Source organism: Myotis daubentonii, chromosome 5, assembly GCF_963259705.1.
Source record: "Myotis daubentonii chromosome 5, mMyoDau2.1, whole genome shotgun sequence".
Classification (NCBI taxonomy): Eukaryota; Metazoa; Chordata; class Mammalia; order Chiroptera; family Vespertilionidae; genus Myotis; species Myotis daubentonii.
In genome coordinates, this window is record NC_081844.1 from 87,093,879 (window position 1) to 87,121,084 (window position 27,206).

Sequence of the window (27,206 nt, forward strand, 5' to 3'; positions counted from 1 at the left end):
ATACTGGAGAACCCAGAAATAGACACAGCCTGGAGATTTGATTCATGACAGAGTGCACTTTGCAGATCAGAAGGAAGGAGGAACTATGGTGTTGGGCTAACAGTGTATCCATGTGCAAAAAAGATGAAATTGGATTCCCCTTGTCAAAAATCAATGCTAGCTGCATCAAACACTTAAATGTGAAAGGCAAAACTATAAAGCTTTTAGAAGACAGTATAGAAGTACATCTTTATGACCTTGAGATTTAAAAAAATTATGTTCAAGATTTCTGCAAGGGAATATATTGTAAATTTTACTATTAAAAAGAACTTCTGTTCATCAAAAGACACCACGCAGTAAAAATACAAGTGACAAATAATTCATATTCAAAATATTAGAACTAAAAAAAATTAGACTCCATAACTTAATAAGAAAATAATAAATAACCCAGTAGAAGGGAAAAATAGACAAAGAACATGAATGGGCATTTCATAGGAGAAACAGGGAGCCAAATATATGATGAAAGAAGCTTTGACTTTGGTTGGTGGGCACACAATGCAATATACAGATGATATATAATGGAATTATACACTTGAGACCTTTATAATTTTATTAACCAATGTGACCTCCATAAATTTAATTTAATAAAAAGAAACAGGAATGACTCATAAACATTTGAAAAGAAACTCAAGCTCATTACTACCCAGATAAATTCATTTGAAACCACAATAAGATATCATTTCACACCCACCATAGGCAAGTATTAGAAAGCTGGGCATTACCACATGCTGGGGAGGTTGTGGGGTAATGGGAATTGTCATTTGCTGCTGGCGGAAGTGTAAATTGTTTCAGCCACACTGGGGAAAGTTTGTTATTACCTAATAAAACTGAGCAGGCTCATACCCTGTGGCCCATCAATTCCACCTGTAGCTGTATATCCTGGGAAAAGTCTTATACATGTGCACAGGGGACATATACAAGAATGTTCATAGCAACATCATTCATAGCAGCCCCAAACCGAACATCGCCCAAATGACATGTAAATGATAGAATGGTTAAATGATGGCATATGCATATAATGAAATATGAGACCGCAGTGAAAATTAGCCACAAAAATTCAGTGTTGAGCAAAAAATGCAAGTCACAGAAGAATACACACAATATGAATCTGTTCATAATGTGTTTAAAAACTAGCAAACCTGGTCTGGCTGGTGAGGCTCAGTTGGTTGAGTGTCGTCGTGTACACTGAATGGTTGCTGGTTCCATTCCAGGTCAGGGCACACACTTGGTAGCAGGCTTGATCTCTGGTGGGGGGTGTGCAAGAAGCAGTTGATCAGTGTTTCTCCTTCTCCCTTCCTCTCTCTCTAAAAATCAATTAAAAATAAAAATATTTTTAAGTCTATTTTAAAACTAGCAAATGTAAACAACATTGTTTGAGGATGTATTCCAAGGCGGTAAAAATTACATAGAAAAGCACTGGTCATGTTGTAAATGGTTAAGCATAGTTCTGTGCACTGAAAGGTCACTGGTTCAATTCCCAGTCAAGGCACATGCCCTGGTTGCCAACTTGATCCCTAGTGGTGACCACAAGCCAATTGATGCTTCTCTCTCACATCCATGTTTCTTTCTCTCTCTCTCTCTCTCTCCCCTTCCTCGCTCTCTAAAATCAATAAAAACATTTTTAATTACACAGAAAAGCATTGGAATGATTACCACAAATTTCAGTATTACACTTACCTTGGGGTAGAGGTGGGGATAAGGAGGGGATCTGATTGTAGAGGAATATGCAGAGGAGCTCTAGGTACAACATTCCATTCCTATTTTTCTTCTATTTCTTAAGTTGGATGGTATGTATACAGCTGTTTTGTTACTCTTTAAATGATACATAAAATTATATACACTTATTTGGATGCATAATGTATTTATCATTTAACATTTTTAATTACAAAGGAAGTCACAGAGCAGGATGGGGGCTAGGAGGTGTGCAAAGGCCAGGAGTGAACGGGAAGAGGAGAAAGATAAGTCTGGAGAGGAAAGCAGGAGCCAGACCACAGAGAATAGTCTAAGCTTCCAGGACTACCTGGCAGATAGAAATGTAGTCATCTCACAGCTCAGTGTCTACTCTCAGGAACATTGTCTACTCTTGGGACCTCTGTTCTGCCAGGGAAGGGAGAAGAGGAACAAACAAAAACAACTTAACATTCCACCTGCTATCAGATCTATTTCGTATTACAAGGGACACTTGACAGGGACAGTGGTCATCATGAACACAGTGTATCGAGGAGCATAAAAACAGAACATTGAATTTGGCTGGATGCTTTGTTTTCCTGGGATGGACAAACATGCCTCATACATATAACCTCTTAGCCACAGTGAGGTTTATCTCAGTTTCCTCACCTGTAAAAATGGGGATAATGACAATGAGGCCTGTGTACAGTAAGTTAGCTTTAGAATTGTAGAGTCTGAGAATGAAATTCCTCTTGACAAACAAGGCAAGGGTCTCCTGGCACAATGGTGCCCAGAGCACCTTGAACTTCCCCCGCCTAACATGCACCGCGCTTATATAATTATGGGTTAAATCACCTCCCTCCCGTGTACTTGGTGAGTACCACATGGGGAAGGAGGAGCCTTGTGTGTTTTGCTCACTGCATTAACCCCAGCGTGTAGGGCCAAATAAGGTTCACACATTGCAATTCCTGCATGTGGCTCTTAAGTCTCTTGATCTATAGAGGAAAGATTTTTCAATTTTATGAAGACAGATGGTCAACTCCAGATTACCCACAGTGGTGGGTACAAAAGCTACCAAATAATGCTACAGAAGCTACCAAATCTTCTGTCTCTAAAATGCAACTCGTCTCCCAACCCTGAAGGAACACTATGTAGGTTAAGGCCCTTGTTAGCTCCTGGGAATCTTGAGATGCAGGACAATGGGCCCCTCTGGAATGGACCACACTCTACTGAGGAGTCACCCCATGCCCACCAAGGTGTGAGCCTTGGAGGAAATAGCGCAGGCCACGGAAGGGCTGGGAGGGGGACATTTTCCTCCAGGAGAGAGGGAGAGGTAGGGTTGCTTGTTCCCATCCCCCACTACACTCTTGGGCCCTGCTCTCAGTCCAAGGCCTTGCAGAACTATTGCATAAAAGAAGTGCTCCATCCACACCATCCACACATCCACACCATCCACACCAAGCAGCTAATCTTTTTGCAGATCCAAATAAGTCGTATTCATAGAGCACTCACATGTGCTAAACGACTTACATGGGTTGTGCTGTTTCCTCCAGGTAACAACTCTATGAGAGAGATGCCATTATTGCCCCATTGTACAGGTGAGGAAATGGAAGACCCCCAGAAATCCATCACTGGCCCAAGATCACACATCCTGGCAAACACTAGAGGCACATGCCTGAGCATGAAGCTAGACCTCCTGTCCAGGTCCAGAGAGGGAGCCACATTCTCTACGCCTGTGTGGCTGCTGGGAAAGGCGCTGGGGCCAGCGGAATGTTGTACCAATGCTGTGCCAGGCTCCGTGCCACCTCCCTCCCTCATTTAAAACCTCAAGACCTGAAAACACCCAGAGGCCACACAGCTGTGGATGCTTCTATTTCTGATAAAGACTTTTAGAAATGAGTCATTTCCTTCAAAAGGAAGAAAAATGTTTTTAGATTGTAGCAGAAATACTCACCCTCAAATCCACACCCACTCTCTAAACCTGCTCGGGTCCCCAAACGCTGTGCCAGGAAGTACCCGTTGCTGGAGGACCTCACACCTGGCCTCAAACCTCTAGGGCCCAGGGACCTGAGGTCACAGTTGACCGCAGGGAACCACTCACGAGGCTCTCTCACTCAGGAGGGCGGGCCTCCATCTTCGATGCCAGGGGCAGGAACAGACCTGCCTCCTCAGAAGCTGGCCATCTACCTATGTGGTTGTCTTCATTTCCCGAACAGGGCCTTCATTTCTGTCTGCTTCTGTCTTCCTCTTTCCCTGCCTTTGTCTATCTTCCTCTCCTTCCCTATCCCTCCAGTCAGACATTCATCCATTCATTCGTGTATTCAGTTTTGGCTCTGCCTTTGCGATCCTTTTTCCCCATCCCTGGCTCTTGGCAATTCTTCATCTGTTTTCTGTCACTATAGTTTTGGCTTTTTTAGGAATGTCATATAAATGGCATCACAGAACATGTAGTCCCGGGTGTCCTGCTTCTTTTAGGATGGTGTTAAGATTCATGTATGTCGTTGCATGTATTGCTGAGGCACATGCCACTGTCGTTAAACTACAATTGTTTATTCATTCACCAGTTGCTTGGCATTTGGGTTGCTTCCAGTTTCTGTCTAAAATGAATAGAGCCGCTATGAACATTCATGGACAAGTCCTTGTATGGACATGCTTCCATTTCTCTTTGATAAAGACTTGTGAGTAGGATTGCTGAGTAGCATGATAAATGTATATTCGACTTTATTCTTTTAAATGGCCAACCTGTTTTCCAGTGTGGTGGCACCATTGTACATTCCCATAAGCAGTAAATGAGTTCTAGTTGCTCCACATGCTCACCAATACTTGGTATGGTCCATCTGTATCATCTTAGCCAATCTCTTAGGTTTATAGTGGTATCTCATAGTGGTTTTAACTTGTATTTTTGTATAATTGTTGATGTTGATCTTTTTATGTATTTATTGGCCACTCAATATATCTTGTTTTTGCTCTTTTCTTATTGTGTTGTCTTTCTTTTAATGAGTTGTCAGAATTTTTCTCATCTTTTTTAAAATTTCCCTTTCTTCTCCCTTCTTCCTTCTATCCCTCTGAACCCTTCTCTTTCCCCCACTGAGGCTCTGTCTGTGCCTCTCTCACTTTCTCTCTTCCCCACTCTCAGAGTCATCCACTATTTCCCCCCCCCTCTTCCTCCACCTCCTCCACTCATGTTCTCCCTTCCCCTCCAAGACACCTCAAAACCTGAGACTCTGACCCCCTTACTGTTCCATATTAGAAAGAATTCCAACACAAGCCCACCAATTTCAGTCCTGGCGAGGTACCATGTGCCAAATAGGAGGAAATACTCCCTCTCTGGGAAGGCCTAGAGAAGAAAAGAGAGAGAGCCTGGTGCAGTGGAGGGGGTGGCTTTGCATTCTGGCAACTCCCTCCTCCCTAAAGATTAATAGTGTTTTTAGATGGAAGGACTTTTTACGCAAACATAACATTGGAAAGTCGTGGGTGCTAAGTGAAGTTCATGCTGCTTAATCAGTGCTTCGACAGTCTCTACAAACATAAGATCAGTTATTCGCATAACAAGGCTCTCCCTGGCACAGCTCCCATGCCCGGCAGGATTAACCTTGCCCAGTCACAGGAAAGGACCTGCCCAGGCCAGAGCTAGCTCCTTTTCATCTCTGTTTGAGGGAACCAGTATGACAATATTTTATTGCCAAGATCAGAACATTTGACGAAGTGTTAGCCTCAGATGTGTGACCATGGAATGCTTTTTTTTTTAAAAGACTTTTAGTGAGATACAATTCACATACCATACAATCCACCTTTTTAAGGTATACAATTCAGTGGCTTTTTTATATATCCACAGATATTTACAACCATCACTACTGCAATTTTGCATCTTATCACTGCAAAGAGAGCCCTTGTACCCTTTAATCCTCATACCCATTAACTATCACCCCCATATCTACCTCTGTCCCCAAGCCCCTAAAAACCTCTAATCTGCTTTCTAGTCCTATAGACTTCCCTATTCTGGACATTTCATATAAATGAAATCATGTAATAATAGTCTTTGTGCATCTGGCTTCTTTTAGCAAAATGTGTCCAGGGTTTAGCCATGTTCTAGCATGTATCAATACTTCATTTTTATGGCTGAGTGATATTTCATTGTATGGATATACCACATTTTGTATATCTACTCGTCAGTCTATGGACATTTGGGTTATTGCCACCTTTTGGCTATTATGAATGCTGCTGCTGTAACATCTGTGTACAAATTTTTGTGTGACCTTGGGTATGTACTGGGAGTGGACGTACCGGGTAATATGGTAATTCTATGTTTAATCATTTGAGGAACTGCCAGACTTTTACATTCCCATCAGCACTGTGTAAGAGTTTCAGTTCCTCTACATTACCACCAACACTGGTTATTATCTGACTGGAATGGTTTCTGATCCTATAACTGGATTTTAATAATGTCACAATCACACATACATTTACACAACCATCAACACAAAAAACTATAGTCATACATGCCTGCATACACCTCTAAAGTTCATACACAAGCACACAGAATCCCAGATAGACATTTATAGTCACATATACAACCATACATACATATAATCACACATGGCATATGTGCATATCAACTTATAGACCCATATATCTGAACATAATCAGACATAAAACAGACCAGTGCCATCACACATCCACATACGACTGTCATGGATTCTGAGCAAACATACACACTTGCACAGAGAACCGGAGACAGATGCACTCAGTGATGCATTCACACCTGCCCACTCAGATTCAACTGAGTCCAACTCAAAACCAGAGTCCTAAAAGGACACACATGCATAGTTACCATCACTTATGGGTGGGTAACTGAGACAGATTGGATGTATTTACTCTGGATGGCATGGAAATGGATGAGGTTTCATTAGTCCTCGGTAGGAAAACTTTTTCATTCACTTGTTCTTTAAGCCACAACAATATATTGAGCACATAAAAAATATAGTGATGAACAAGACGCAGTCCCCGCCTCATGGAATTTAGAGTCTAGTGGAGGGAAGGTTAGTAAATGAGGAAACGATCACAGGCTGTGATACGTGCCGAGAAGGAACTAGGCAAGTTAGTCAGTTAGATAAGAGGCAAAGTCCCAGGCGAGCAGACAGTTTCCAGGAGCTTATCACTTTGTTGCTCCCTCTTTTTTTCTGGGAAAAAAACGTAGAAAGGGTTCAGAGTCATCTTCCATAAGTCACTGGATAAGCTGGGAGGTGGGGGTGAGGGGGCGGACCTAGGCTACCTGGTTTTACATTTTGTTTCCTACTAGTTGGGTGACCTTTCTCTCAGTTCCTCATCCAAAAATAGGGATAACAGTACCTTTAATAAAGATGACCTTTGCTTGTAAAGCACTTCAAAGTGCCTGGCAAGTGTTAAGTTCTCAATCAATATTAACCGTTGTATCATCTTCTGAGAGCAGGTTTTCATAGAGAGAGGGAGGTGCGTGCACTGGGAGAGGGGTGGGGAGGGGCCGGCGGGGACGGATCCAGGGGTCTGGTGGTGCCCTGTTGACTGTCAATCCAACTGGTCTTGATTCTCGGTCTTACCTGAGTAATCTGGGAATGCAGCCTTGGCAAGCCACCTCCCCATCCCCCCACCTCCCCAGGACATAAACCGACGTATTCCCACCCTGCTCTTCCCACAAACCACAGACATGGCCCATGATGGGTAGCGCTGGGCACGACTCTTGGTTTCTAGCTGCATCAGGCCTTTCTGTAGCAGCTCTGCTGTGGGCCTGGCTTGTGTCGCTCACTGACTCATCATGGCTGTCTTTTCTGTCCGTGTAGGTCAGCATGTATCACGCCACACCTGCCTCCCCAGGACATTCCATGGCCATCGTCAGTCTGCCTGGCTCCCAGCAACACCTCTCAGCTAACATGTGAGTAAAAAGCTCAGCCCTCCACCCGATCTTGGTGCAGAGGGGTCATCTGAGCCATCCCTCTGCCATTGAGTACTCCAAAACCTTCCCCTCCAGAGAGACAACAGCTCCCCTCCCTTTCAAATCGCCAATGGAAATAACCGTGAAAAGTACAAATTAGCAAAGCACGTCATCCTAGCTCATTATTTCACCAAATAGAGAGACTAGAAGGTTATATACCAGAACATTGCTGGGAAATTGTGTACTGAGCAATTTCTATTGTTTTCCTTTAGATTCAAGGTGGGCTATAAATAGATGTTGCTTTAGTAATCAGTAAAAAAAAAAAAAAAAGTAGCATTTTCTAGGGGGAAGAACTTGCAGATGAGAACACTCCACCCCCAGCCCATTTGATAAGACCTTCCAGTGTCTCACAGTCCTTAGAATCTAGAAGGATTTGCTCAGGTCTAGCCTGAGGGCCATATACCGGCAGCCCCTGAAGCTGGCATGCCAGGTGGGCTATTTTCTGATGCCTTTAGTCAGCAGGTATTCTCATCTCACAGCCTCACCATTCCCCAGTGTCTTCATCCCCAACTCATACCTGGATGTGAGACCTACCCGACCCCTGTGTGGACTTCACAGTGGAAAATCACTGCTCTAACCCGAGGGCATTTTCACCACACTAAGCCCATTCCCTCCATCCCACCATGCAGCCAGCATTCCGCTGTGCGCCAAAGAACTAGAGCTAACCCTGCCCCACCCCCAGCCCAGTGCCCACTTCCCTGCCTACGTTAAGCTAGCTCCTGGGGGCAAACAGGTTTCTACTCTCAGAAGAGGGAGTGGGTGGAGGCTTCCAGCCGACCTCTCATTTCCCTGCGCCTGCTGGCTGCACGTGTGTATGTGAGAAAGCAGCCTCCGCAGAGCCATCACGTGCGGGGCTGAGACCTGGCTCTGCCACTAACTGCTGGTCACCGACTCCTTTCTCCACTGTAGGCCAGTGTCCCGTTGTCAAAATGCTGGTGTGGCCTAAACTAGTGACTTGCAGTTGTGTGACATTCTGCGGAGGTGGGGGGACATGGAGAGGGCAGGGATCGGGCCCCTTCAGCTGTTTAGACCAGGTTCTCTGCCATCTTCATCTGCCTTACATATTAAGGTTTCAGTTTTGCAAGGTTGTTATCTCTAACCACTGGGCTGAAGGTTCCATCTCCCCTCGCCCTTCGCCACTCCCCTGCCCTCCCCACCTAGAGGTGTACTCTTTGTCCTTCACCAGTGCCCTGTGTCCCCCAGGTTTGTAGCTCTGCACTCCTACTCCGCCCACGGACCCGATGAGCTGGACCTGCAGAGAGGAGAAGGCATCAGGGTCCTGGGGAAGTACCAGGACGGCTGGCTCAAGGGAGTCTCCTTGGTCACCGGGCGAGTCGGCATCTTCCCCAACAACTACGTCATCCCCATTTTCAGGTGCGTCCCCTCCAATCCCAGGCACCCGGGGGTGGGGTCTTCTAGACCAGGGCCACCTGAGGATGGTTGAATGGTTGAACAACTCGATGCTCTTACAGAGTGTGGGCCAAGAAACACAAGAAACAGCTTTTACCCTCCTAACACTTTAATTTTAAAAACATGTATATAGTTAAAATAGTTGTCCTTTTTATCTTTCTTTTTAATTATATTGTTATTGATTTCAGAGAGGAAGGGAGAAGGGAGAGAGAGATAGAAACATCAATAATGAGAATCATTGATTGGCTGCCTCCTGCACACCCCACACTGGGGATCGAACCCGCAACCTGAGCATGTGCCCTGACCAAGAATTAAACTGTGACTTGATTCATAGGTCGATGCTCAACCATTGAGCCACACCGGCTGGGCAATAGCTGTCTTTTTTGGAGTTCTCCACAGTTTACAAGCACTTTCACATTTTTTAACTCATTAGCTATGCCGAGGAACCCTTTAAGGTATATATTATTTTACAAATGAGGAAACTGATGTACAGAGTTAAGCAACCTGCCCAGGATCTAGATTTCAGGTTTTCTGTACAAATGCCAAAAATCCCACTTCACATCCTCCTCCTCAACACTCCATCTAGTGGCAGAATGGGGAAATGTGATGGCAGGATGACCACCCAGAGGACCTCAGGAACCTTCCCAGGAAGTTGGACCGTGAGCAGAGTTTCTGTGAATTCAGACTACTCCCTGTCCATCCACACCCCAGGTCACATGTTAGTTACCCTGCAGGTCTTCTTCCAAAATAACTTGTTCCAACCTTTGTCATCTTTGCCATACCTGTTGATTTCCCTGGCCCACAGTTTGTCTAGCCACCTCCTATCACAACCACAATGCACACAAACTCCCAAACTACCCACACCTCCTCCTACCTGTACCTCTACCAGCTCAGGCAAAGCACAGGCAGTGAGGCCATCACCACAGCAAATGCTGTCTTTATGACACGCCAGAGAGTCATAATCCCAAGGAAAGTGATGATCTCATGGTACGTTCTGGGGCTCACTCCTGGAGTCATATGTTCAGTTCAGGGGGGACCTTCATGTAGGCGAGGCACTGAGTCTGGAGGAGGGCAGCAAGGATGGTAAGCGGACAAAACCACGTCAGAGAAGAAACCGATAAGCAAGGGCTATTGTGTAAGATGTACAAAGAAGGGTCAGAGGGACCATCATAGACTGTGTCGACCAAGAAACAGACTTATTCCACGAGGGGGCAGTGAACCAGTGGGAGGTTGTGGTTCAATGAAAGGCTGCCTATCAGGCTAGCAGGTGAGGTGGTGGACCCCCTTCCTAGGAAGAGTGCAGGCGAAGTCTGGGTTCCCATAGGTCCAGGCTTGTGTAAAAATACTGGTGGAAAGTTGGGGCAGAAGATCCTAGTTATCCTTCAAAGGAAGGTTCTTGGAATTTGTTAGAATGTGGCAAAATCTCCAAAAGCAAATTAAGGGTGTCTACAACTGATGCTTTAATTCATTTATTCAACAAACATTTATTGAGCGCTGACCACTGACATGTGTTGGTCACCTTTCTAGACACTGGAGAAACACCAGTGAACAAAATACACCAAATCCCTGCCTACAGATTACATACTAGAGGAACAGACAGACACAAAACAAGCTGTATAAGTAATATGTATGGTATGTTAATGCTGAGGCCTAAGAAGAAAAATAAATCAGGAAAGGGGAATAGAATTCGTGTGGGGGTGATTAAGGTTCTAACAGGTTGGTCAGGGATGGCCTTACTGAGGAGGAGGAGGAATGAGGAAATGAGGAGGGGAGCCATGTAGGTCGCCAAAGGAAGTGTATTCCAGGCCAAAGGAGCAGCAAATTCCTGAACAAAGGCCCTGGGATAGGACTGTGCCTGACATGAAAGCCAACAGGCCTGGATTAGAGCCAGTGAGGGGCAGGTTAGTAGGAGATGAGATCAGAATGGTAACAGGGGGTCAGATCATAGAGCATTTCCTAGGTCATAATGAATTTGACTTGAACCTTACTGCAGGGTTTTGAGCAGAAGAATGATATGATCTAACATAAGTTTGAACTGGAATTCCTCTAGTTGCTGGCTTGAGAATAAACTGTTGAGACAAAAAGTTCAAAGCAGAGAGACTAAGGGAATATTATCGTAATCCAGGAGAGAGTGATGGTGAATTGAACCAGGTGTGAGCCATGGTGGGAGGGGGGTGTGATCAGATTCTGGCTATACCCTAGATTTCCTGACAGATCCAATATTGGGTGTGAAAGAATAGAGGATCTGAGGTGAGTCCAAGTTCTGTGCCTTGAGTCACTGTAGGATGGAGTTGCCTTTTATTGCTATGGAGGTGAAAACCAAAACAGGAACAGGTTTTGGGGGATGGAAGGGAAGCGAAAGCTTTGTTTGCAGCAGATTAAGTCCCAATGTCTGTGAGTAATCCTCATAAAGATGTGGTTGCATATGCAAGTCTAGCATTTAAGGAGGAAGTCCAGGCTTAAGATGGCATTTAAAGCCCTAACTCTAGATGAAATCACCATGGTAGGATCAGGTGGAGTGGAGAGAAGGACAGTGAGCCTGGAGCTGAAATCTTCCAGGAATGAGAGGAGAGACCTGAGGAGAAATGACGACTGCAACAAGATGGAAGAGTCTGATAATATGTCAGAGCTCAGAGATACAGAGGAGGGTGGGAGAATGGTCTAGAAGGACAATGAGGAGCTAGGAGGACACCTACCCTAACTCATGAACAGTTGCTTCTGTGGGATCTAACATGAATTCTCTAGGGCCCTGTGTGTACTCCTAGGGCGTTTGCTTATGCATCAGGCCTTAGCCCAAAGTCTTGGTTATGCCGTGGAAGAACAGATAAAATAAGAGTGACCATGCCCAGTCAGTGTGGCTCAGTGATTGAGCTTCGACCCATGAACCAGGAGGTCCTAGTTTGATGCCCCGTCAGGGCACATGCCTGGGTTTCAGACTCGATCCCCAGTAGGGGATCATATACTGAGGTGCTACTCATGCTAAGGGGTGGTTTTGCTTCTAGAGAACTGGCATTTCTGAGACGAACAAGTCCCTGCCACAGTACATCCTCCTGAGGTGACAGAGGGTCGATGCTCTCTGTGTGGACACGTTTTCCTATGGCCCCCCACCCCCCTGACACAGAGAAAGTTCCCATCCCCACTCATCTTGGACGTGGATGACATTTGTCCAATTTGTCTATCTGGGGGCAGCTCACCCTCATTCTTAACCACCCTTTCCACTGTGGGGAGTGTAGTTCCTCCCCCTCCTTAGGGCTGAGTGGTGCTGTCCGTTGTCAGCTGGGTTTCTGCTACTTTAAGCAGGTTGTGTTGGAACTGAGTGGGTTGGACACTTGTGTTTCTGCTCTTTGGTTCTGTGTGTGTGAAGTTCCCTCACCCCCACTGTCTTCTGTTTGCAGTGGTGGCTCTGCACAGGCACCAGCCCCCTTGGTGGATGGTGCCCCCTTTTACCAATAGCCAGGGCCCGAAGGTGTGAGGTGCGCCCTGACCGTTTGAACCATTGCTCTCATTAGCACCATCCCCTAATGGACTGAGCCAGCCAGTTTCGGGACTAACTACACATAGACCAGAAGTGACCAAAATGCCAGGTTTGATTCACCAAGTGAGCCTTCATTACCAAGAGAGGGAAAGGCTGCTGTGCCACGCAGAGCTCCAGCCCTCTGTGCGAGATGGTGTCCTGCCTGTCCTGTGTTGAGCAACAACTAAATCTCTGCCACCGTGAGGTGTTTCCCTAGGTCCTGGAGGCATCATTGGCTCAGGTGGTTCAGAGCATTTGTCTCATTTTCACACAAACCCCTTCTCAACAGCACCAACATCCCTTCGAGTTTCCTCCTTCGTGCACAGTCTTGATGGGAGACAGAAGTTTCCTCCCTTTTCAGAGACTGAAGAAATTAACAACTCCCCTTCCTCCTCCTCTTCCTCAACCCATCACCACAGCGAAGGGACAGGCTCAGCCAACCTGATACTTTCTCTTGGGACTTGGAAACCTGGACAAGGGAGGAAAGAATGTGGGCAAAGCTGAAGACCACTCATGGCGAAAACACAAACAGTAGCGTCAGACCCTTCCCACCTCAGATTCCTCAGCAACCTCCCTTAGACCTGTTTCCAGGCCTATCCCACACCCTCCCGTCCTCCCCATAAATTCCCTTTCTGTCCAGTTAGCCAGGATATTTCTTTTTCTTGCAAACTTCGCCCAATACCTGGTACATGTGCCCTCCCAGTGACTCATGGGCCAGCACTCATTTTCCTTTAACTTTCTACACAGAACTACATAAAAATTGTCAAGGTCCATGCCCCTTTCAAATATTCGGCAAGTTCTTCAGGGCTCATGTCACAGATAGAAGAGAGGATACAGGGACCTGCACATCAAAGCAGCACCGTGGAGCGACTCAGAAGCAACACGTGCCCCTTGCACTCAAGCCCGAATGTCCCTCAGCCTCTCCGGCTAGAAAACAAGCATCATGATGTCTGCAGGCCTGAGGTGTCATGGGCATTGATTAATATATGTGTGCAAAGTGCTCTGACGTCAGAAGAAAGTGCTAGAGAAGTGCTGAGCTAAGACTCAGAGGGGCCCTTGTTAAATGAAGGACTTGGGATTTCAGAGTTTCTGGACTCAGCCTAGCGCTGGACTAGAAAACGGAGGTCGAATGTCAGTCTGTTTAAAGACAGGACTGGTGAAGAAAGCTGGCGGGGCCTAATTCCGTGCTGCTGCTGCTGCTGCTGGAAACAGTTCTGGAAGCATTCTCTCCTGTATTCAATCCGTTTTGCACCATCTAGCACCTTAAAGCTTTGATTCAAAAGACAGGCTGGTCCATGCCCTGGCCAGTGTGGCTCAGCTGGTTGGGTGCTGTCCCATGCACCAAGGGGCTGCTGATTTGATTCCCAGTCAGGGCACATGCCCAGGTTGTGGGCTCGATCTCTATGGGGGAGTGTGCAGGAGGCAGCTGATCGATGTTGCACCCTCACACGATGTTTCTCTCTTCTCCCCTCCTCTCTCTCTCAAAAAACAGCCTGTTGACTATTAAAAAAAAAAAGACAGGCAGATGCAGACTATGTCATGAAAGCTAGTGCTGGGGGTCTCTCTCCTCCAGCGGCCATCACCTCCAATGTAGTGTGGGCTCTTCATGGTGGGCAGCCCACTCCCCTGCACCATCAGCTCCTGGCGTATCGGGCTGTATATCTGTCTTGGGCAGGATTGGCTACATTAAAGGATGCCTTACTCATCTTTGTACAACCCTGGCCGGCTCATCATTAAGCCACATATCACTTTTAAGCAAAAGGAGAGAAAAGGAGGAAAATAAGAGGAAATTACCCAAAGAGAAACCTGGAGGCATTGACAGGCAGGAAACTAGGAGGGCATCTCTGTGCCGGGGGCCATGGTCAAGTTAGTTATTCCCAGGTAATTAGCCGAGGTTATTTCATCAACAGAGTGACAAGGTGATGGATGGGCTGCTTAGGAGAGGCTGTGACGTTGGGGGAGGACTTGTTGGTACAAGGGCAAGAAGGGCATGTAGATTGACAGCCATTCCCCCACGGGGTTCAGGGACTTGCAGGCTGGGAACAATGGAGGAGGGGTTGCTTGCTGTTTTACAAAATTTGAATACTAGCATTAAAAATCAGACCCTAAGGCTGAAGAATTGATGTCTTACGGTGGCACGTTTAGGGCCTACCCACTGCTTTACTCAGTTTCTTTCAAGCAGGATGCAGGTTTTCCTTGCTACCAAATGATGGATGCTCTAACGAGCCCCAAGGTTGTGTACGCAGTGGTGAGAGCGCAGGTGATGTTGCTCAGTGGTAGAGTAGTAGTTGCTTGGGCAAGTACCTCTAAATCTCCTTCTATTTTCTTCTATAACAGCAGTACTCATAATAACCTGCCTCAAAGGGCTGTTGTGAAGAATCCATGAGATCATGTGGGCAAAGCACTTGGCTGTTGCCTGGCATACAGTAAGTGCTCAATATGTGTTAGCCAGAGTGACTGGCATCAGGGCTGAAAGCATCATGGCAGCCACTCAGCAAACATTTATTCATAATTAAGGTCTGTAGGACACGTAGGTCATGTAAAATCTCTGCCTTCAGAGAGTCCCTGAATGGACAAGGAATCATCATGGCAAAGCCAGGTGAACACGGAAAGGACCCTTATGAGACCCTCAACACACCCACAGTCAGCAAGTGTAGGATGAGGCTACGTAGTTAAGCCCACGTCGTTGACAAAAGGCATATTTATGGGTAGAAAGAGGGCGAGGAAGAGCCACATCTGGTCTAGGGCTGGGAGCTGGTAGGTTTTTAAAACAGGACTCTTGACTGACCATTTGCTTTCTCTGTTTCTTTTGAAAACCATTTCCACACCCAGAAAGACATCTAGTTTTCCAGACGCCCGGAGCCCTGGTCTCTACGCCACATGGACATTGTCGACCTCCTCTGTGTCCTCCCAAGGCAGCATTTCAGAAGGTGATCCCCGACAAAGCCGCCCCTTCAAGTCCGTCTTTGTGCCCACGGCCATAGTCAACCCCGTGCGGAGCACAGCCAGCCTGGGCGCTCCAGGACAGAGCACTCTCCGGAAAGGGCGGGGCAGCATGAGAAAGAGTAAGTGGTGGCAGAGAAGTATGTGCCTAGAGCTAAGTGAATGGGGGGGAGGAAGAGATTGACCTCGGTGTACAGAGTGCTTCCTGCAAAAACAAGGATCTTGGCTTTAAAACAAGCCTCAGTGGAAGGGTTTTTTATGATTCCCAAATACTGAGCTGTTCTACTGGATGCAGACTGACCCACTCAAGGTCACTGCCCTCCAGTCACGTCATACATGCACGTTGACTGACTGGGAGGACGGCAGCCCTGAGTGCCAACCTGTAATTAGAACACAGCCAAGGTGGATGCTGGCTCTCATTAAGAGGGAACCACAGCCCTAGCCGGCTTAGCTCAGTGGATGGAGCATCAGCCTGCGGAATGAAGGGTCCCAGGTTCAATTCCAGCAAAGGGCACATGCCTGGGTCGCAGGCTCGATCCCCAGTAGGGGGTGTGCAGGAGGCAGCCAATCAATGATTCTCTCTCATCATTGATGTTTCTATCTCTCTTTCTTTCTCCCTTCCTCTCTGAAATCAATAAAGAAATATATTTTTTTTAAAAAAAAGAGGGAACAACCAAAGCACTTGCTGGAGCAGTGCTTCTCAAATTATGTTCCAAGGAACCCCTCAGGGGTGTCAGAAGGAAAGCAAGGGAAAGGAAGGGGGGGAGAGGAAAAGAAAGTTAAGAAGTCAACGCTAAGAGCCTCTGAATCCCATTTTGTTATTTAACTAATATATGCACGAGGTTAAAGAAAAAAAGAATTATAGTGTACAAAAGTAAGTCTCCTTATATCCTTCACTTCCAGTCTCAAGTTCTCTTCCATGTACTTTATACCTTGTCATCATACTCACTGCACTGTCCTGCACCTTGCTTTTATTTTTACCCATATAACAGCCACCTGCACATGTGGCAGTAATATAGAGCTTGCCTCTTAAAAGCCATGTTTTTATCTCCTAAAACACTGAGCTTCTACATAAGGCCTAATTTTCAAGGATTTTATAAAGTGTTTGAAACCCATTGTCCTACAAAACAGCAAAATTCTGTTATTTATTTATATACCTTTCTAGAAGGAGACAATGAGCCAAGCAAAATAAACTTGATTCATTTTGCGTCCTCTGATTTGAGCTGGACTCTGCTATCTTTAAAAAAAAATGATTCAATGTGAAGATGCAATAAGACTGACTAGTCAGAGCAAAACAGTGAGACAATATGCCACACAGGAAAATGTCCCAGGAAAATTCATATCTTAGTTCCACCCACTCCCAGTGCTTTCATCTGGTCACCTGCTGGACCTCAGTGCCACCACGGCTGCCCCTCAGTTCCACCGACTGTCCTCCCTGCTTCTCCCTCCAGTACCTCCACCTTATACCCACCCCCCGCCACACACACACACACACACACACACACACACACACACAGTAATTGATCCCACCATAACAGCCTTGGGCCAGCTACTGACCTCTTCAGTCTTCAGTTCTCTCATTCATAAAATGGAAATAAATGGGGGGAAATGGAAATAAAAACAGTACCAACCTCATCAGGATTATTGTATGGATTTAATAAAATAATCCACATAAGACGGATGGCACAGCGCCTGGCCCGTAATAAGCTCTTGAGAAATAACTATTTTATAGTATTATTATTTTATCCGTCTCATCACTGCTACTGCCACTAAGCAGATCATCTCTGCTCCATCCGGAGGCTGTGCTCATGGAGACTCAGCCTGGACCACTAACAGAAGCCAGGCAGTGCGTCCCACCAGCAACTACTCACTTTCCTCTCATGGGCTCCTCCCTGCCTTTGCGCACATCTTGATTAACTCTAACTCGGAGTTTTGACTGTTTGCATTGCACGCACGTGCAATGAGAAAGCATTCGCTCTCTTGGAAGTTAGGAACCAACAAAATAAATAGGTAAGGCATAAAATCAATTTTTCACACGTTTCCGGGAGCCCGAAGCCACGTCTGCCCAGTGCCCCTCTGACTTTTCCAAATCCGGGAGGCTTTCTCTCTCTCCCCTTCCCGAGGTGAGGCTGGTCAAGCTCTCAGTCTCCCCGAAGCGAAGAGAAATGACAGCAGAAATGACCTCACAGGGCTGACCGTGGCAAAATAAATATCCATGTGGAAAGGTCAGACTTGTAAATGGTGACTGGCTTGCTCGCAGCGGCTGAGAAGGCCGAATGTGAGTGGCGAGCACTCTACTTTTCACGTTCACGTCCGCTTGATGAAAAGTCACAGCGCAGAACAAGGCCTTGGCGCGGGCCCCTGTGCGGGACACAAACGGCTGAGCCACACCACCTGTGCCTCTCAGTGCTGGGGACCCTTAGGGAGAGATGGCCACAGTGCTTCTCAGGGGTGTCTCTCCCCCCTGCACCCCGAGTGCCGTGAGCTCCTGACTATCCCCCAAATACCTACAGGACGTATTCCCAAGGGGTGAGGATCTCCTGTCTCCAGGGGATGTGAGCGGAATGGCTTTTCAATGAGAGGGGATCATCTCTGTTAACAAAAAGAACAAGAGCTTAGGGAAGGGGCAAAACCAAACTCCTGGACCTTGCATTTTATTTTTATTTTTATTTTTACTTTTATTAGCTTCTGAGAGGAAGAGAGAAAGACAGAACCATCAATGATGAGAGAGAATCATTGATCAGCTGCCTCCTGCACATCCCACACTGGGGATCAGCCAGCAACCCGGGCATGTGCCCTGACCGGGCATCGAACCGCAACCGCCTGCTTCATAGGCCAACACTCAAACACTAGGTCACACCGGCTGGGCAGACCTCGCATTTTTAGGGTTTGCTATCCTTTACCCACAAATGATGTCTAACAAACATGGGCCATTTATTAGGCCCCAGGCGCGGTCCTAACACTTTGCATACATCCTAAAATGTAATCCTCCCGCCAGCCCTCCGGGGCGCTGCCATTAGCTCCGGCTTACGAATGAGGGGGCTGAGGAGACTGACCTGTCCCAGGCTCCCTGGGAGTAGATCTGATTCATGTCAGGGGATCTGCGAGGCTCATCCGCACACACCTCCCTCTGGAGTCACCTTTCCAGATTTGCTTCCCTCTGGTGCCACATCCGCCTGCACACCCTCTCTCTCTCTCAGAATCCCACCCGCCCTCCCTGAAGCCCAGCTAAAAGTGATCCCACCACCATCTAGCTAAAGCTTCTGTTAGCATCATCTTCAAGTCGCTGGCCAGAGACCCCTCCCCGCCTCTCCTTCCCCTCTCCCTCCCTCTCAGTTGACTCCTGTGTTTCTCAGTTTCTCTTCTCAGTTTCTCTCATTCTCTGGCTTTTGTTTCCTCTTTGGTCTGCACGCCTCTGTTTGCTTCTCACTGTGAAGCTGTCTCTAGGTCTATCTTCTTCACTTTCCATCTTAAAGGTCTGGAGGGAGAGAGTAGGAGTGTGTGTGTGTGTGTGTGTGTGTGTGTGTGTGTGTGTGTGTGAGAGAGAGAGAGAGAGAGAGAGAGAGAGAGAGAGAGAGAGAGAAACATACCTTCTAACACCCTCCCCCAACATTCAGCTAGCCACTTACTGGCTGCCAGCATCAGCAAACAGCACTAAAAAAAGAATAAGGTCACCTTTGAAAGACCCTGAGAGAATGTGCGTGCGGTCAGATTGAGAAAGCACTTAACTATTCTGGGATATCAGGACACACTGCTCACCCAGCCTGCTGTGCCCCCCCACCCCTCGCTGCCACCCCCCTCCACCCCACCCCATTGCTGATATCTCTGTCATGTGACTCCCCAGATGGATCCCTGCAGAGACCCATCCCGTCAGGGATCCCCACCCTTGTGGTGGGCTCTCTCAGACGCAGCCCCACCATGGTCGTCCGGCCTCAGCAGTTCCAGTTCCACCAGCCACAGGCGGTCCCCTCCTCACCCTTGATGGTGGTGGCGGAGATGGGACCCAAGCCGGCTCCCACGGGGGAGCCTGCCCTCACGTGCGTCAGCAGAGGCAGTGAGTCCAGGATCCACTCAACCGCCAGCTCCATCATCATGGAAGGCAAGGAAATCCCCATCAAGAGCGAGCCTCCACTCAAACCGCCCGCATCTGCCCCGCCATCCATCCTGGTGAAGCCAGAAAACTCCAGAAACAGCAGCGAAAAGGTAGGAGTGAGCTGACCTTGGGGCCATGACTCTTCAGCCCCCTAGCATGGCTCAGTGTCCCAGCTCCTGAGATTCTAGTCTTAGTGGACGAGAAATCAAAATTACTGCCCCTGAAGGACCGCTACATGCAACCCCCCTCTGCATCCTCACGTCCTCTCTGAATATTTCAAACACTTCTTTCAAGGCACAAGGTGGCTTGGGAAAAACATGGCTTTGGCATCAGAGAAATCTGGATTTGAACTCCAGCTCTGTTGCTTGCTAGCTGTGACTTTGGCCAAAACACTTCCCCTTTCTGAGACTTCTTTTTTTTTTCTAATCTGTAGAATGGTGGCGGTAAGAATACTAGTAACAGCCTCATAGGATTGGGGTGGAGATTTAGTGAGTAAAGATGTATACAGCGCTTACAGAGGGCTTGATACACAATTGCTCATGGTATAGAACAGTGATGGCGAACCTTTTGAGCTCGGCGTGTCAGCATTTTGAAAAACCCTAACTTAACTCTGGTGCCGTGTCACATATAGAAATTTTTTGATCTTTGCAACCATAGTGAAACAAAGACTTATATTTTTGATATTTATTTTATATATTTAAATGCCATTTAACAAAGAAAAATCAACCAAAAAAATGAGTTAACGTGTCACCTCTGACACGCGTGTCACAGGTTCGCCATCACTGGGATAGAAGATCACACTGAATTATGACAACTGTGGCAGAGACCAAATATGTTCATTTCTACTTCAGGGCTTTTCCCACTAGAAGACATAAGAGATTTTGTTAACATCCTTGAAGCAGGAGGGATGGAGGATGGAGGAGGTGACATTAGGAAGTCAGGCGATGCTTATTATCTTTTAGTTTCTTGACCTGTGGTCCCCTTCTCTTCATCACACACTACTGACTGCTAACGACCTGGCAGGCACTGTGCTAATTGCTTCACGTGTTCTCTCATTTCATCCTGACAACAACCCCCTGAAGTGGTAGTATTATCATTGTCGTCCTCATTTTAAAATGAGGCTTAAGGAGTTAGAGCACATTACCCAAAGGCACACAGCGGACGCACAAGTGTCTGGGAGTGGAATCCGGATCTAATACAAAAACTGATGCCCCTGACGCTAAGCTTATAGGGAAAGGCATTTGGAAAAAGTCAGTGCTGACTGATGGAAATGTCAGGAGGTGGGGTGTTACTTTTTTCCTGAATTCTAGTTGTCAAGTAAGTCAAAACCTTCCAGGCCCCAGCTGCCCGTCCCCCCAAGCTGTTAGATACAGCCTTCAAACTGCAAGCATCCAGTAAGTGCCCAGGCCTCTGCTAGATATGGTCAAGGTCTAGTGTGAAGAAACCTGGATTCTCAGTGGGGGACACTAGGATCGAATTTCCGGGGAAAAAAGAAATCATTCCTAAGCAGTACACAGAGCACTTTACTAAGCCCCGAGAGGGGGACTGACCAAAGCCGGTATGTGTGGGCACCAGGCAGGTGGGTAACAGCCAGGAGAGGTGGAAGGAGGGAGAAGCGATGCCTGTGCAAACAGGGGACATACCTCCCTACAGAGAGAGACTGCTCGTCAGTTGTTGCCAAAATGGGGCTCAGGCCCAGCGTGCCGGATCTCTGATTTTTAAAGAGACATACAAACGACTGATTTTGATGTGCGATCTCCTAACTTCCTACAGCTCTCAAACATGCTGCAGGCTAAATTCGGCCCACAGGTGTCCAGTTTGCAAACCTCTCTGAGGACCTCGCAGCCTGTGGGGCTCTCCCGATGGCATCAGCAGGGGGGCCTCAGGAAGGGGGCGCCTTGAGTTAGGCCTCCAGGGCAGGCGGAGAGAGGAGAGAGGGAAGGTGAACTGAGATTTTCCAGAATAGACCAGACCCTCTGGCCTCAGGCCCTTTCCCAGGCAGGCCTACCAGATTTCTTCTAGAGAATTCCTAATGGATCTTCAGTTCTCAATGGAACTCGCTCGGCCTCTAGAAAGCCTTCCCTGCATACCCGCCCCCCAGCTTTAGTTTCATACTCGTCTGCATTGAGCATCTATACGTGCCCCATCCTGGCGCCTGCGGTTACAATTGTCTTTCTGTCGAGGACAACTGTGTTCACTCTTGGGTTCGCAGCTCCTCACAGAGTGTGGGATGCGTGGTAGACGCACGCAGTTCCTGAATGAACATGTACGTGAGGCCCTGAGGCAGGGCCAGAGCGGAGAAACAGCATGAAGCAGTTCCCAGGAATGCCTCCCCCCTCACCTGGGTCCCTGTGTTCTTCTTTCTCTCACAGCAAGTCAAGACCGTGAGATTTCAGAATTACAGCCCTCCTCCCACCAAACACAGCACCTCCGGGAAGCCTGAACATCCCGCCACCCCCAAGGGGTCCCAGCCTGAAGCCAGCCCCTTGGGCCCGGAGATGACCATCCTATTCGCCCACCGCAGCGGCTGCCATTCCGGACAGCAGACAGACCCCCGGAGGAAGTCAGCTTTCAGCAAGACCGTGGCCCCAGTGTCCTCCGCCTCCGCCACACAGACCATGTTTCCCAGCAAATGAATCTACGGGTGGCTTTTCCTAGACCCCAAAGAGGTGAATTGCATTTAAATACAGTCTGCCTCCACTGAGGGTGTCCTGCCATTCTTTGGGTGCTCGAGCCTGGGTCCTTGTTCTGCCCATTTTATCTCTGGGAAAGGAGAGGTGGGGGCAGGGACTCCTGTCCTGGGCGGGAGGGGAGATGGGGCCTTCCAAAATCATGACCCTACACAGCAAGGCCCGCTGCTCGGACCAAAGAGTGGGAGACCATCCCGCCCGCCCCGTCCCCGGCCTGGAGTGTGTGCGCTCTTGCCCTGTGTTCTGCGTAGAATCGGTGTGGTGTCCCGAAAGGGGCTTCACCCTGGGGTGCGCAGTGGTGGGAGTGCTGGCATTGCTTTTCTGACCTCGCCACCCTGTTCGCCACAAGCTTCTGCCATCTTCTGAGTCCACTAGGAGCTGCTATATCTTTTCCCGCCACAGAGTCCCAATCCTGGGGCAGGGGGAGAATTTCTGGGGAGGGTGTGAGATAGATACCAAAGGCCTTGCTCCAAATGAGAAGGTCAGAGGGAAAGCTGACTACCTATCAAATGCTTATCCTGCTGCAAGTTGTTCAATCCATTTCCCACGTTGAGTCTTACACGAGAGAGGAGCGGGGAGCAGGCAGCTGTGGGTGTGGTGCTATGGACCAGCCACCCGGCTGGAGGCTGACCTCCCCAGGAAAGCACAGTGAGCTTCAAGTAACTTGTAGGCGGAGGGGTTTGGGTTTTGGTAGATATTCTGTTTGCATTGCAACGTTTGTTAGTTTCTCTAATTCCTTCTCCTTCGGGGAAGATGAGCTGTCTCACCGGTTGAAGAATAAGGCATCTGTGTTCGTGGGACAATGTCAGCCCAAGGTTTGTGTGGGGGCACTTCTTAGAGGAAAGCCACTGTCAAGGGGACTAGACCAGGGGTGGGGAACGTCCAGCCTGCAGGCCGTATAAGGCCCACGAAATCATTTGGTCTGGCCCTGCCACGGCATTAGGGGTGAGTTAATTAAATGTTTGACCAAATGCAGCAGGCTAATTTTTAAGTTAACGATTTTGTATGGCCCTCAGATGATGTTATAAATATCCAAATGTCCCTTGGCAGAAAAAAAGGTCCCCCACCCCTGAACTAGACAAAGGATGTTGGAGAGGAAAAGGAGGAGAAGAAGGAGGGGAGGAAAATCCTGGAGAGAGAGAGAGACAGCAGGGAGGTGATGAAAAAGAGAAAGAGAGGATTGGGGGAAAGCATCAGGAAAGAATTTCAAAGAGGAGAAATTGGCCTTGACATTCGTGACAGATGGGGGAAGGAGGACGAATCTGCACAACTAGGGGACCCCGCTAGGAAGGGACTGAAGTGAGCGGGACTCCCAGGCAGCCTTGTAAACGGTAGGAGGGCGTCCCCGAGAGCTAAGGCAGAGCTGTCAGACCCCATCCATTCTCATGAAACTTCACTGCTGGGATTTCACATTCACTGCATGCCCAGCAATGCGGGCACTTTAATGCACAAATGCCATTTGCTGCTAATGCTGGGTGCCCTTAGAAAAAGGCAGGTTTGCTTACAACATTCCCCTTCTTGAAGAATTCCCAGTTCTTCAAGGTCCTGGTATAAAAACACATACTTTACATACCCACCCACACACTTGACAAAGTGAATCATCCGCCACTTTTCCAGATCTTAATAAGACAGAAACAAAATCATCATCCTATCAAGGAACCATGCACAGAGGTCAGACCTGGGTCAGACCCATGTCTACCCCACAGAATTAGCATCCCAATTCCATGCCTCACTGAATGACCCACATGAGGCAATGGGAGAAAGACACAAGGACAGGGAGACAGGGGATGATATGAGTTCATACACCTCATCTTTATAAAAAAAAAAAATCACGCTGATAAGTTTAGCAATCTAGTCTACACCCAGAGAGGCAGGTATAGGACATGACCAGCCAACTCAGTAGCAATGGATCCATATCATTTTTAACCGTTGGGGCCAAGCAGGTTATTTTGGATATAATTGAGATGCAATTCATGCTTCCCAAATGAAACAATATTCTTCCCATTGTCCACTCTCTCTGTAGGGTAACCTCTCTGAGAACTGTAAACAACTCCAAAGGCTGGCCATCCCCACTCCACCCACCCTCTTCGCCCAGGTCCAGCATCAAACCAAATCCCATCTCGGTGGAGTCTAATGGGGATTTGACAGGGGCAGGAGGGTGTTATTTCCCAGTAAAAGTTTAACGCACTGGCGCCTCCAATCATTTATCCCATCAACACGTTTCAGACATTGCCTATGCGCCAGGCACCGCAGTGACTTCCAACAACCTTATGAGGCAGGTATAACTGTCCCCACTATAGAGCCGAGGACCCCGAGGCTGGAGAGTGCCCACAGGCAGCGGCAGAGCGAGACCGATAGCTGCCCACACCCCCGAGTTCAAGCCACCTCCCTTCACATCCCACTTGGGACGATGCTGCGTGAACCCAGGATGCTGGCTTCAGCCTGCGGGAGGCGGCAGGGTGCTGTGGTTGCCGGTGTTGCACAGACTGGGTGCAAGTCCGCATTTACCACTTCCTGGCCGTGTGATGCTGGGCAAGTCACTTAACCTCTCTGGGCCTTGCTTTCTTACATAGAGAGGATAGCCATGCAACTTCATTGGGCTGTTGAGGATTAACTGAGATGATACTAGAAAGTGACTTAAACCATGCTGGCACAGAGCAAACACCTAACAGGTGTTAGACGTGCATGTTTTTAAGGCAGCAAGCCATTGAAATTTCAGGTGAGAAAGTCTGAAATAAGGGCACGCCAGGGCTGTGGTGTTAAAAGAGACCAGCGTGGCCTAGTCATGGGGGTTACAGCACAATCTAAGCTGAGTCTTGGAGGACAAGTAAGAGTCAGAGAAAGGGGTGGGAGGAAGGCTGCCCCAGGCAGGGGAGGAAGCATCTGGCGATTGAGTTTAAATGGAGCGACGCAGGCACGTTCTCTTATACCTAGAGAACCCACCCCTCTGTGGAACATCCCAGGGATCCTGGGCAGGACCCAGCACCTCGCCTCTGGGCCAAACATTTCCTCCCGTGACAGCTCTGGTCCCCCCCCCCCCCCCCCCCTGCTACCCTCTAAGTCCCTAGCAAGGGCGCCCCCGCGGCCTGTCACCGGACCTGGCAGCTCTGTGCTAGGCAAGCTGCTGAGGGCAGGCTCTGAGGTCCGTACCTGAGGACACGGACTCCTTAAGGGGCATCCAGACCCTCACTTAGGGCTGGTCTCCTCCCTCCTCTGGTGGGACCAGCCACACCCCTCTGCCCGCCACCGGCCTCAGACAGGGCTTCTGGGGCGGGAAGAGCAATGCCCTACCTGTGACACAAGACGTGGCTCACTGACTTCCAACGTCTCTTGAAAATTCAGATTCACACCGGGCCGCCCTCCTGAGCCGCAGCAATCCCGGGGCTGGGCCAGGCCCAAGGCTGCTTCAGCCAAATGGACGGGCCTGGCTGGCGTGGTCACGTGACCTGCACGAGTTAGCGTGGTCACGTGACCTGGGCACGTTCCCCCAGACACCGTGGGCCGGGCTTCATCTCTCAGTCCTCGCAAACCCCTGACAGTCAGAGCTGGATCCTTAGAGATCCGCTGGTCCAGGGCACGTGGCCTCGGGAGGGAGCGTCATGGGCCGCACGTGGGCCCTAGAGAGCGCCCTTCGGTCGTTTCGAGGTGGGAACAGGGCATCTGTGTTGTCAGCAGGCTCCCCAGTGATGCTTATGCACGTAGAGAGTGAGAACCGAACCCGCCTTTCTGTGTTGTCCAGCAGAGCTGGCATTCAGCAGGAGTGCGGCCACACCGGCTGTTAACATTGAAAGGGGCCTGTCCTGATGGGTAAACCGTGGCTGATCTGAGCTCCCCAAGGCCTCGCCCACTCCTGCACCCTCGGCCCTCCTCCAAGCCCTCCCCATCACTCTACCTTCCAGCAGCGAAGGGATTAAGGCCAGCTGAAACCTAGGCAATGAAACCCTCCTTCGTTCTGATTGGCTAGTGCCTATCCACACGGGTTAAGTATCTTGTTGTAAAGACTAAGGCCCAGAGAGCCGCGCAGAGGCTGAGAAGCTGCTGTGGAGCCCAGCACTCTTCCCCACCCCCACCCCTGCCACCGTCCAGCCCTTGACAGTCACCGTCAGGCCCCCAGCTCGCCAGTCTACGATTCTCAGCGGGTACTTTCACAGGCATAAGCAAAGTCCTTAGTTTCCCAGCTCCTCTGGCATGCGTGTGGCGGGCATCGGAGTCATTTGTTTCAGTTCAATGAGCAGGCATCCCTCCTCATCGCCTCACCCGCCTCTGTCCACACAGGCCGGCCCCACAGCCTCCGGCCCCGCTTCCCAGGAGGAGAGCAGCTGTGGCGGGCAGGGTGGCAAAGCCCCCCGAGGCTCTCCAGGTGGGAGCAAGTGCTTAGCAAGCTGGGCTGTCCCAGGCCAGCAGCTACTGCCACTGACGCTCCTCCTGTTTATGCCTTGAGAGTAAAGACCCCAGTTCTCCTTTGGCTAAGAGGAGGGAGTGTTTGCACTTGCAGCAGCCTCTCGGGGGACCAGGAAAGACAGGACTTGGGGAATGTGTTTGGCAGGCAGGACCAAACCAGAGGAGTTCGTTCCAAAGAGCCTTGCAGCAGGTTGGAGTCACTGAGCATCAATCTCGCCAGGACGTTTTGCTTGAAATAGAACAATGTTAAATGATCAAGCCATCTGTTTGCCAGGTCATCGTGTTGTGTCCTAGACCAGAACAGAAACAAAATGTCCCAGGAAGCCCTTCTGCCTCCTGGCCTACATGTTGACAAATAGAATGTAGCAGAGGTGGGATCAAGGTGATGGGGGTGGGGGGCATGAAGGAGTATTACAAATTCACCCAGGCATCATCCATCCATTCATTCCACAGCCGGTACCCATCACCCACGCTGGACCA

General features: G+C 48.6%; 1 protein-coding gene across 9 annotated transcripts in view; it reads left to right on the plus strand.

Moving 5' to 3' along the window:
- SH3RF2 (SH3 domain containing ring finger 2) overlaps positions 1-27,206 on the plus strand; it is a 110,628-nt gene that overhangs the window by 72,089 nt on the left and 11,333 nt on the right. For 6 of the 9 annotated variants that reach the window (XM_059698765.1, XM_059698769.1, XM_059698771.1 and 3 more), the window contains 5 exons: positions 7,524-7,615; positions 8,879-9,049; positions 15,432-15,682; positions 19,387-19,745; positions 22,008-22,304. In XM_059698765.1, the coding sequence (XP_059554748.1) occupies positions 7,524-7,615; positions 8,879-9,049; positions 15,432-15,682; positions 19,387-19,745; positions 22,008-22,271 (1,137 nt within the window). In that variant the 3' untranslated portion in view covers positions 22,272-22,304. The remainder of the gene's footprint in view (positions 1-7,523; positions 7,616-8,878; positions 9,050-15,431; positions 15,683-19,386; positions 19,746-22,007; positions 22,305-27,206) is intronic. The other 3 variants (XM_059698768.1, XM_059698773.1, XM_059698770.1) reach the window with 2 other exon arrangements.